A 12466-nucleotide genomic window follows, 5' to 3' on the forward strand; every position below is an offset into this window, starting at 1 on the left:
ATGCTTCCGGTTAACAAGAAAGCGACCTCATTCACGTATATTTTTGATTGGCAGAGCTAACTTGAAATTTTGAGAAAAGTAACTCGAAATTTCGAGTTATATTTCTCGAAATTTCGAGATAATAACTCGAAATTTCGAGTTATGGATACTAGCTGTTTTTTTTTTTTAGTGGCGGAAACGGGCTTCCATAGGGTTGGGGTTCACAAAGGAAGCAGGAAGAATGAGTCGAGTAGAGTTTCACTTGTCTGACTCTTTTGTTTCACTTAATGCACCTAATAATCCGGAAAATACGGTTATTTCCGCCTTCCTTTAGTATGTCCAGAAGTCCAAATCATTTCGTTGACATTGTTGTGTTTGTTGGGGAGAAAACTTATGAAAATACAGTATAGTGGTCCCTCATTTATCTAGGGAGTTACGTTCTAAAATTAAGCCACAATATGTGAAATCCGCGAAGTAGTTAGCTTTATTTTTTACAACTATTATAGATGTTTTAAGGCTGTAAAACCCTTCACTACACACTTTATGCACTTTTCTCAGACAGGCATGAACATTTTCATACTTTTCTCTCCTGTTTAAACACTCTCAAAGTTCAAACCTTCGTAGAAAAATAAGTCCAGTATTATAGAACGAAACCAAAGATCAAACCCTGTTTTCAGGTCCAGAACATGGCAATAGAGCAGCTGCCAGATAATTCAACAATAATGAATCAATGGTACAGAAGTGGAGGAAGCAAGAAGAATGAGTTGAGTAAAGTTTTACTTATCTAACTGTTTTGTTTCGCTTAATGCGCCTAATAATCCAGAAAATATGGTAACTTCTACCTTCCTTTAGCATGTCCAGAAGTCCAACTTTTGAATGACGGTTAGCATCTTCGTCTGCCTTTTGGGTGCTACTGCAGATGCCTTTGACGGTGCAAAACATTTCGTCGACATTGTTGTGTTTGTTTGGGAGAAAACTTACAAACATACAGTACAGCGCTTTAGAGTCACACTGCTAGCGATCAAAGATTTATGTAAATTATGTAAATTTGATAAGTTGACAAATCATGCAAAATTGCATACAAAAAATACGCGAAACAGCGATGCTGTGAAAGCTGAGCCGGGTTATAGCGAGGGACCACTGTATTGCCAAAAGTCTCAGGTCACCAACTTTCTGCAGAGTCAGAATTTATGTGTTCAAATCTTTAGTGAAGGTTACAAATGATCTTCTTATGGCCTCTGACAGTGGACTCATCTCTGTGCTTGTCCTGCTAGACCTCAGTGCAGTGTTCGATACTGTTGACCATAATATCCTATTAGCGCGATTAGAGCACGATGTAGGCATTGCAGGTACTGCACTGCAGTGGTTTGTATCACATCTATCTAACAGACTCCAATTTGTGCATATACATGGAGAGTCCTCTTCACACACTGAGGTTAATTATGGAGTTCCACAGGGTTCAGTGCTAGGAGCAATTCTGTTTACATTATACATGCTTCCCTTAGGCAGTATCATTAGAAGACATAGCATACATTTTCACTGCTATGCAGATGACACCCAACTCTATCTGTCCATGAAGCCAGGTAACACACACCAATTAGTTAAACTGCAGGAATGTCTTAAAGACATAAAGACCTGGATGGCCTCTAACTTTTTGCTTCTTAATTCAGATAAAACTGAGGTTATTGTACTCAGCCCTGAAAAGCTTAGAAATATGGTATCTAACCAGATTCTTACTCTGGATGGCATTACCTTGGCCTCCAGTAACACTGTGAGGAACCTTGGAGTCATTTTTGACCAGGACATGTCCTTCAATGCACATATTAAACGAATATGTAAGACTGCGTTCTTCCATTTGCGCAACATCTCTAAAATTAGAAATATCCTGTCTCAGAGTGACGCTGAAAAACTAGTTCATGCATTTATTACTTCCAGGCTGAACGACTGTAATTCATTAATATCAGGATGTCCAAAAAACCCGCTGAAAAGCCTTCAGTTAATCCAAAATGCTGCAGCAAGAGTCCTGACAGGGACTAGAAAGAGAGAGCATATTTCTCCTGTTTTGGCTTCCCTTCATTGGCTTCCTGTTAAGTCCAGAATTGAATTCAAAATCCTGCTCCTCACATACAAGGTCTTAAATAATCAGGCCCCATCTTATCTTAATGACCTTGTAGTACCATATCACCCTATTAGAGCACTTTGCTCTCGCACTGCAGGCCTACTTGTTGTTCCTACAGTATTTAAAAGTAGAATGGGAGGCAGAGCCTTCAGTTTTCAGGCCCCTCTTCTGTGGAACCAGCTTCCAGTTTGGATTCAGGAGACAGACACTATCTCTACTTTTAAGATTAGGCTTAAAACTTTCCTTTTTGCTAAAGCATATAGTTAGGGCTGGACCAGGTGACCCTGAATCCTCCCTTGGTTATGCTGCAATAGACGTAGGCTGCCGGGGGATTCCCATGATGCATTGAGTTTTTCCTCTCCAGTCACCTTTCTCACTCACTATGTATTAACAGACCTCTCTGCATTGAATCATATCTGTTATTAATCTCTGTCTCTCAGCAGATGGCCGCCCCTCCCTGAGCCTGGTTCTGCCGGAGGTTTCTTCCTGTTAAAAGGGAGTTTTTCCTTCCCACTGTTGCCAAAGTACTTGCTCATAGGGGGTCATATGATTGTTGGGTTTTTCTCTGTATCCATTATTATACGATCTACCTCACAATATAAACCACCTTGAGGCACCTGTTGTTGTGATTTGGCGCTATATAAATAAAATTGAATTGAATTGAATTGAATTGAATTGAATGTGGCCTTCAGATTAGCTCAGTAACATATAGAGTGTATAGGACTATAGAGCTTCATTGAATGGGTTGCAATGGCTGAACAGCTGCAACCAAGTGCTATGGAAAGCATCCGGTTGAAACTACGCCACCACTGGACTCTAGGGCAGTGGAGATGTTTTCTCTGGAGTGATGAATGATGCTTTGATGGACAAGTCTGGCTTTGGCAGTTGTCAACGGTACCTGTCTGACACCATTGTGTCTCCAAGTGTCAAGTTTGGTGGATGGAGATTATGGTGTGGAGCTATTTTTCAGGAGTTGGGCGTGGCCCCTCAGTTCCAATGCAAGGAACTCAACTTAATGCTTCAACATATGTTAATGTTTATTTTATTTAACTTCCATAAGGTTGTTACATTGAAATAGTGTAAAAAGCAAAGAATGAACATTTTCATTCATTGTGTTTTACCCTGAATTGAATGTATGGATATTTTTTACTGTATGAAGATTTATACTCTGATGGAAAAAGACAGCTATTGTTATCAAGAATAATACTGTACATAGATTTGCAAAGCTACAACTGTGTTTCCAACCTTTTACTTAGTATTGTCCCTAAAATGATAAAAACCATTCATACAGTATTTAATATAATGTATAACTTCAACTGTGCAGCACTTCTTAGGCTGTGTTGCTGCAGTTTCAGACACATGCCCATTCACTGTTCAAATTAAAGCACCAGTAGTTTCCTGTAAACTCCAAGCTCAAACGTGTTAATGCATTGTGCCGCATGTGGCCCAGATAAATGCACCTGCATTTGTTTTCTTACCTCTGAGGGCATCAGGAAGTGAGGGGGGTGTATCTAGGGCTCTCTCTCCTCAGAGAGCCACAGGGGCACTTTTTTCTGATGACTGCGACATAGATAATGCTTAGAACACACTATGCCCGGGCAACATAAGTTTTGGAGGTCGTTCGGATACACGCCAGGTGTAGATTACAGCACCCACTCCACCCTTCCCATCGTTGTGGGTGACTTTTATGAGATGATGGCATTGATGGCTCAAAGCACTTGTTAATACAGTTTAAAATCCAGGAGCCACTTACAGGTTATGGAGCACTGTAGATTGACCACATAAATCATTCAGCAGAGATGTAAGCAGGTACAGGATACAAAAACTTCAAAGAACACTGTGTGCCTGTAAACAAATTCTAAAAGGCATTAATGGAGCCATACCTCCCTGCATAAATCAATAGATTCCTTTTTAAGGCTTGAAGGCATCAACTAGACAAATGTATAAGCTACAAGATTTTTGAAAAAATGTAAATTGGCAAAATTATACTAGTAGCAGTTCGTAAAGTAAAATTTACATTTAACACCCATCTTACAGGCTAATCCACTTCTAATGTTTAAAACAAAACTATGCATATAAACTGCTGAGGTGCTCTTTCTGTTTGTGGCCATCGAGTAGACGGGCTGCTCTGGAATATCTTAGAAAATTAGAGCAAACATGCTTGATATTATTTATTAAGTCCCTACAAGAAACAACAGATTTAGTATACATAGATATAAGCCCAAATAACATATATAAAATAGCCTCCCTATGTCTTAGGGTCATTCTCACTGCCCTGCAGTGCGCATATGCCTGTGTCCACCTCACACTGTGCATCAGTAACGGATACATCTCAGAGACTGCAGTGTAATTTATCCATCCATCCCTGCTATTTTCATCACCTTCAGTAATATGAGGTGCACATGACACATTGTTTCATATCTTTACTGGTCCATATTTCAAATCATACACTGAAATAAGATCAAGGGTAACAAATCCCTATAGTGTGAGGGCATGTCTGTTACACTGCAGTAATGTTTGTAATGAGTTAACAAACACAGTGTATTTTAACAAGGTATCTGTGCTTTAAAAGAGTTGAAAAAAATCAAGTTTTCATCATTATTACAGGCTGTCTTTTTAAAAGGAATTATAATTCCACACCTACGAAATCAACTATAAATCATCACTATATTATAAATGGGTTCCAGTATTTGCTCTACATCCTAATTAATATCTCACTATGTCAAATTTTCACCCACCAAAGACGGGAGTTAGATTTGTCTTTCCAGAGGTAATGCACTTACAGTTTTCTCCCCCGGGGTGAATAAAGTCCTACTCACAGTTTTTGAAAGTGCTGACTTGAGCACATCATTTTGGGGGATGCCCAGCCTTACACTCTTATACTTCATTTGTGAAATCCCTCCTTTCATTCTCTCTGAAAACTGGAGGGTGTAAAAGATTCGATGAAATATAAAGTATGGCTTAGATTTATCTCGTCACTCCTCATCGCAGTTTATCCTCCAGCTGAATGTGCATTGCAAGGAGCGAGCCAGAGGGCCCGGAGACTGTGAGGCGTTCCACTTTTCTGCTATTGATTGGGGCTGCGTTTGTTCATTGCTGATGTACATCTGAAATCCGCTGGGCTTTGTGTTTTACAGGAAACCAGGAGGTGGCATGGGTGGAGGTGTTCCCTTATCCCACCTGCCAGTGAAAGATACCAGAAATGTTAAATATACAAAACATTAAAAACACACTTTGCTGCTCTTTATATTTGGTACTATGTGTCTCATCTATTCAGTTCAGTTCAATTTTATTTATACAGCGCCAAATCACAACAACAGTCACCTCAAGGCACTTTATTTTGTAAATTGGGCCCAACACAGAAAAACCCAACAATCATATGACCCTATGAGGGTCATATGAGCAAGCACTTTGTCAACAGTGGGAAGGAAAAACTCTCTTTTAATAGGAAGAAACCTCCAGCAGAATCAGTCCACTCATGTAAACAAACGCAACATATCAGTTCAGATTAAAAATGCAAAACAGGTAGTGATGCTGCTATTGAAAAAATAATATTGTGATTTAATTAATAATTTGTTTTTAAAATGAAATAAAAAAATTAAGGTTTGGTTTGTGAAGTGTAAAGAAATAGTTTTATTATTTTTCCTTCCTTAACGAGACTTATTTTGGAAAATAGGACATTTATTTGCCCGTTATTTTGTGTAGAGTAAAAACCATACGTAACATTGGCATTATGGCATTGGCATATCAGAGATTTCTTTAGAATAAGGCATAGAATAAAGTCAAGGTTAATAAAAAAAAAAAGCAAAAAAACAAAGTAATCAAAAAGGCTTAATAAATTGAACACAATTAAATAGTAAATTGAAAAGAACACAGATTATTTACAACAGAGCTCATCTACTGCATCTGGATCTATTGGATCTCTGATTCCAAAGTTTAAGCCAACATAGATCAAGTGTTCTAACAGCAGGTACAAGAATGTACATTGTGGTCCTAATTGAAGGGTAAAGTAGGGCACCATGACCTGGAAGACAAGCATAAAGCATTTCAATTGACTGCAGCATTCTGAAGGTCAGCATGGTCCTTGTAGCCCCCCAAACTGCACTTGATAATTCAATAATGGGGTCAGCAGCAGCTTATAAGATAGCTATGTACAATCAGATCTGCTGCATCTATAATGCCCTACTGAAGAATTATAAATAATAAAGGTTTGGGGAGGTGGGGGGCAGCTACATCTGGACCATCCAGCTCAGTCACTTGTCAGAGCTGAGCTGAAACAGGGAGGGAAGCCTGCTGAGGAGAAATCGAAGGCCGGAAGCATGCCGAGCTGGTTCAGCAGAGGGCTGGTCCTCAGGAACTCTGGAGAGCAGCAAAAACTGACAGAAAGATGTGGAGGTTCTTCGTGGCCATTCTCATTATTATTATATTTTCATTTAATATAAGTCAGAGGTGTTTGAAGGATTCCTGTGTATTAACTTGTTGTTTTGCAACTTTTAGCTATTGGAGGAAATTGCAAAATTATGCTTAATAATCTATCTTTTAACTATATGCTTTTATGTCTATTTGTCTGTGTGGCTGTATTACATTGTCATGAATTTTATCATAATTACTTTGCTGAACTAGAATCTCATACACTGAGAAACATCTTTTGTGTGGTTGCTGCTGAGGACATACCTGGCAACAATGAAAATTCAATGTTTTATTGAAGTTGAAAGTTTCCACCACTAGGGGGCAACATTGCAACAACTGTTTGCTGTTATGTTCAGCATACACAGTCCCAAATTGTACATGTAGCAATGCTCCCACAAGATGAATGTTAAAGTTTTCAGTGTCCTCTTCCCTTTTTGTTTAGAATCTCATTATCTGCCTCAATTGTTGTCACTCAACAGGGTTTGATCTCGGGGGTCAAGTGGCCATCGAGTTCTCACACTGGAACAGTCCTTTTCCAGAGAGCAGCCAGAACCTCCCGAGTCCAGACTGTGTTCACTCCGAGACCTCCGCTGTCCCGCCCATCAGCGAGCATCTTGAGCCAGTGTCCTGCCCGGCGTCGCTGTCCGTCACCCCGCTCCCCACGTACAGTGCCAGCCAGGAGACGCTGTGTGACAGCAGCACGAGTACGCTGAGAGCTGTGACAGTACATTCTTTTCAATTATGATAACTTTTTTTTTTTTACAGCAAATCTACATTTCAGTTAGTAAAACACTGATTACAACAGGTCAGATGGTAACATCCTGTAGCTGTGTTGATATCAGGAGTTATGATTGACCCTCTACGCAATCTCCATAATGCTGAAACTGGCACTCTGTGGGCCACACAACAACTGTTTACTCTTTGAGCTGAAGGCAGTTCTTAATGTCTTTGGTTGTACATATGAGCTGATTGTCATGCTGCAGAATCAATTTATAACCAGATAAACTGCACGGTGTCTGTACTTCTTTAGCACAAAGGAAACTCTGATCACATCTGAAGCTAAATAAGGAGAAACGTGGTCTCAACCTCCAAGTTTCCTCCACCATGCATTTCTGTTTCCTGTTGACATTCATCTGCTGTGCTCTCTGGCCCTGTATTAAATAAACTGCCCTTTGTCGACAAGTGATTCAAATGTTATGGGAGCACCCTCACTGCTCAAGCTTGGCTTCAGACCAGGGACCCTCCGGTGTTCGTGAATTCTCAGCTAATGGCAGTTTTAAAGTGGAGTCAGCTTATCCTGTCATCCATAAGTGCGGGTTTTGTTTTATTTGAACACCATCAGGTTTTCCCATTCAGTATAATCAATGCTGAGTCAACACACATATGGACATGATTTACTCTTCTGCCCTCTTTTGTCTTTGGCTAGTACCACTATCGATATCCGGTCACCCTTGAGCCTTTTGTTTGAGAAAATAGCCTCTTTAATGCAATAACTCAGCAACGTAGGAGTTTCAAACTGATACCATAGATGCAACTACTTAAAAACTTGTTTTAGACTAGAGAAGATGAGGCTGAGATAATGTTTATATCGGGGACTTCATTCTTAAATATTGGTCAGAGTGTTCTGGCCCTTCAACCTGTGTTCACCTCACTTTACCACGCTGCAGTTTTTCCAGTCGTCTGTTCTTATGTCTGTACACATCTGCAGAAGAGCTTGGGCAGCACATCTGCTACACCTCTATGACGTGGTGTAGTATACTATCACTTCTTCACCAGTGTCACCTTTTCAATATGGCTGTCCTTCACCCAGATTTGCCCCCATCCCCCCCGCGCAGCTGTTTCTGCTCCACTTACTTGTTTCGCTTAACAAACTGCAGATCTCTATATTGAAATCAATCGTTCTTATAGGGTTTTTATTATGACATGATAAACCTGCAATATCTGTTAATAGGTTAGATAGATTAATGGATATATTTATTCCCAGGTGTGTGTGTCTATGTGTGCGTGCATGTATTTGTATGTAAGCGTGTGTGCCCTTGAGTCTCCATCAGAGGACCATGCTGACACTGTCATCAGTGCCAACTGTCATTGTTTTGGGCTGCAGCAACACTGACTAGCCGGCCCTTTTTTCTGATTGGCCGCTGTCAGAGCAGCTTGACCCCCGATTGGCTGCCAGAGAAGCCCGATTAAGAATGCCGATGAGTAGCTCTCCTTTCTCTCTCGCTCTCTCTCTCTCTGACACTGTAAACATCCTGCTCATGCTTGTGTTTTTTTTCCTTCAGTGAGGATCTGTGACAGCTTTTGCAGCTTTCCTGCTGCCAGATTTGAGCATCTTTCACTATGACAGATCCGATCCGCATGTGTGTGAATGTTACAGTGATTCTGGACCGACTGATGCAGGGATGTGAGGAATAAGGAGTAAAAAAAAAAAAAGTGGGGATGCTGGTTGCTCTCGTGGGACATCGCACTTGTTTGTCGCCCTCAGCGAGGGGCTGGAGGTGGAGGATGGTGTGTGCATATGTCAGTGTGTGTATGTAGAGGAGTCATCGGGCTGTTTTGGCATTTGCTGCGGCTCAGCTGTGAAGCCTCTCCCCCCCTCCTCCTCCTCCTCCTGCCTTCTGAGGAGCGAAGCTGCCTCTCTGCCTCTGCCCACCTTCACATGGTGAGTGTCCTCAAGTTGTCTTGAAGCAAAGGCAGCTTGATCTCCAGAATGGATTCTCTTCTTTTTTTTCTGCAGTGCTCTCACTCATTTGTTACCGTGTCCTTCTCCCCGCCCTTACACTGCTTCATCTTTCACCCGCAGTTCCCTGAACAGTGTAAGCATTTGACCTTCATATGCACACACACACTCTTTCTTCCAGCTCCTCATAATCCCCTTTCTCTTGATTGTAATTCTACTTGTTTTTTCCCACATGCTCCACCAGCTCTTTTGCTGTGATTCATCAGCTGTAACGCACGGAAACTAGTCATGTCTCTGTGAGCAATGTCCGTGTATGAGTGTGTGTTTGCTGTGACTGTGGTGACTGGGCACCAGTAGCAGCTCGGCAGGTGCAAAAATTTCCATCCCTTGGCTGCTAGGGAGAAAATGCGCCCCTGGGTATGATTCGCGCATCCAGCTAGAACAAACAATCCCCCCTAACTGGTGACTGACACCTAATCCCCCTTGACAACACACACACCCCCTCCCTCCCTCCCATTTCCCATTAACCCCCCCCCCCCACACACACACACACACACACACACACACATTCACACACACACACACCTTTCTTCTCCTATCAGCGTGAGCTGTCATCTCCATGTTGTGTTGTGTTATAAATGGAGCCGCACTGTTGAGTGTTTTAAGCAACTAGAAGAGAAGAAGAATTCCTTTTTCACTGGAGAAAAAATCTTTAAATATTCTTGTGTAATAGTAATGTTATGCTCTTTTTTAATAGGACCACCACCCCAGTCTTCAATAGGTTCTAAACACACTGCGTTTTCCAGTGTATTTAAGACCAAGTTAAGATAAATTGTGTCCTTTTACTCCTCTGCATGTAACATTTCAAAACTAATTCTCTAATCAACTGGGACTCAAGGTCAGGCACATAAAGTAAGAATAAGGTGAGTTTGCTTACTAAAAGACATTAGAAGTCTTGGTGTAAGTCTGAAAGAGATTATCAAAGCCAGTGAACGGGTCACAACAGTAATCTAAACACAATGGCAAAAAAACATGGACGCTTAAATCTCGTGGTGTGTCCACAGATGTGACCATAAAACACTGAAATAACAAGCATGGCCTACTTCTCCTCACATTAATTTTGATGACTTACTTGCTTCAAATACCGGAGATCTTGACTCCAAACTATTTAGCAGACAAGTTTAAATTATTGATACGACATCCTGTAAATGAAAAAAGTATTTAGGCTGCTCAAACTGACACAGTGGAATGATATTATATTAACAGAGAAGGCTCACCACACTAAAAATGCAGAAAATAAAATACATAATCAAACCGAGGTTGTTTGAAGTTATTCAAACAGGCTATCCAGATTTATGTGTCACTTTTGCATCTTCAAAATCAATAAAGACCTGTTTGAGTGACCACGTGAAGCTCCAGTGTTACATCAGTTTACACAGTTTTATGAATTTTCTTCAGACGCAGACAATTTCTCGCTTACTGTTTTGCACCATTCCACTGCTGGTGTCTTTTTTTCAGCTTTTGTTCAAACTGTCATTATGTCATCATGAAGCATTTAATGACCCTCAGCATATCGCAGTGAAAAAGTCACAGCAAGGTAACTTTAACATAACTGTGATCAGCTATTTTTAGTTCAAGCTTGTGTGGTTGGAAAGTAGCAATCAGTTCGGAAAAATGACCTGCATTAGCATGAAACTATTCGTTTTGTTACAATGGTGGCTGGTCGTACTAAACATGGCTAAAGTTTCATATAATCAGGTCAGTGTATGTACAAGTAACCTAAAATGAACCAAACTAGCTTCAGCTCTGGCAGTGAGCACCGAAGCCCCTCCAACCTGATGCTTAAACCTTTTGTTTGCTACGGCAACCAATTGAAAGAAAGCTGGCTTGAAGTGAAGGAGGCCTTAAAGGAAGTGGAGCTAAAGCAGCATGGTTCAGGATGAACTGAGGTGCTGCACCAAAGCTGAGTCAGACAAATAAAGATTGTTACATTTCAGTTCTTCTTGGTGGACATTAAGGTATTTCCAGGCTATAGAAGATATTGTGGTGGAACCACTGGAGGGCTCCACTCACACCCAGTTCTCAGGAAGTGTTGTTGCTGTGTTTTGGAGGAAAAGTGTTCAGTTCTGTGGTGATGAGTAATAAACGAGCAGTATTTATCGAGAGCTCTCGTGTCGTCTGTGTTTACCTCCACATTGGTGACCCCTGACTCGAACATGCTGCAGTCCGATGGTGGCACCGACTCCACTCTGGATGCATCAGCAGCCGCCAGCCCTCTGCCTCCAGCTGCAGCTACGTTTGCTGTGGCGCTCGAGCTGCCGGACTTTTGGCTTCACGACCCCCCGTCGTGGTTCGTGCACGTGGAGGCTCAGTTCGCCCTTCGTGGCATCTCGGCTGACGACACTAAATATCACCATGTGGTGGCTTCTCTCAACCCGCTAGCCACCCATCGTGCGTTGACTCTCCTCCGGGACCCACCCACCCGAGGGAAGTACGGGCTTGGACCGGACGACGGGGCATTCCTCTTCACCCAAGTCTTCCTCCGACAGCCGGCGGCGGCCGTGAGAGCCGGCCTCGTCAACTCTCCGCTTCTGGGCACGAAGGATTATCGCTCCCTGGCTGAGGACGCGGATCGTATTCTCCTGGCTACCCGCACTTTCCACGATAACGACCTAGTTCCAGCCTCGCCGGCGGCGCCTTCCACTTCCCCGCTGACCTGCCACGACGTACCCGATCCTTCGCTGACGGCAAAGATCACGGCACAGCGACACCACGGACGGGACCTCTGTTTCTACCATCGGCGTTTTGGCGCCGGAGCGCACCGCTGCCTGCCGCCTTGCGCTATTCCGACCCTGGGACATGGACCCCGCCAGCGCGCTGTAGCGGCTGCAACCGCTGGCGACAAAGAAAAACTGCTCTTCATAGAAGACTTGCCCTCTGGGAGACGTTTCCTGGTTGACTCTGGCTTCCAGAAGAGCCTCCTTCCCCCGTCTGGAGCCGACAGTTTAGCAGCGGGCTGCGGACCGCAGCTTGTTGCGGCTAATGGCTCTCCCATCGCAACATTCGGGGAAGGGTTCGTGACTGTTTGTTTCCATGGTCGGGATTTCCAATGGACCTTTGTTGTTGCTGCTAGCTCTGTACCTATTTTGGGCGCCGATTTTCTTTGTGCCCACGGACTGCTGGTCGATGTCGCTAACAGACGCTTAATCGATGCACTGTCTTTTTCTTCAATACCCTGTTTCACTCGCGCCCTTGATCCCCTGAATCGGGCTAATGTA

General features: G+C 42.5%; 1 protein-coding gene across 2 annotated transcripts in view; it reads left to right on the forward strand.

Annotated features, from left to right (window-relative positions):
• Nucleotides 1-12466, forward strand: part of LOC102194166 (anoctamin-4) — a 58799-nt gene that overhangs the window by 6290 nt on the left and 40043 nt on the right. For both annotated transcript variants that reach the window (XM_005743293.1, XM_005743294.1), the window contains exon 3: nucleotides 6988-7212. In XM_005743293.1, the coding sequence (XP_005743350.1) occupies nucleotides 6988-7212 (225 nt within the window). The remainder of the gene's footprint in view (nucleotides 1-6987; nucleotides 7213-12466) is intronic.

This window comes from Pundamilia nyererei, unplaced genomic scaffold (genome assembly GCF_000239375.1).
Source record: "Pundamilia nyererei isolate P.nyererei 1_Seehausen unplaced genomic scaffold, PunNye1.0 scaffold00130, whole genome shotgun sequence".
Taxonomy (NCBI): domain Eukaryota; kingdom Metazoa; phylum Chordata; class Actinopteri; order Cichliformes; family Cichlidae; genus Pundamilia; species Pundamilia nyererei.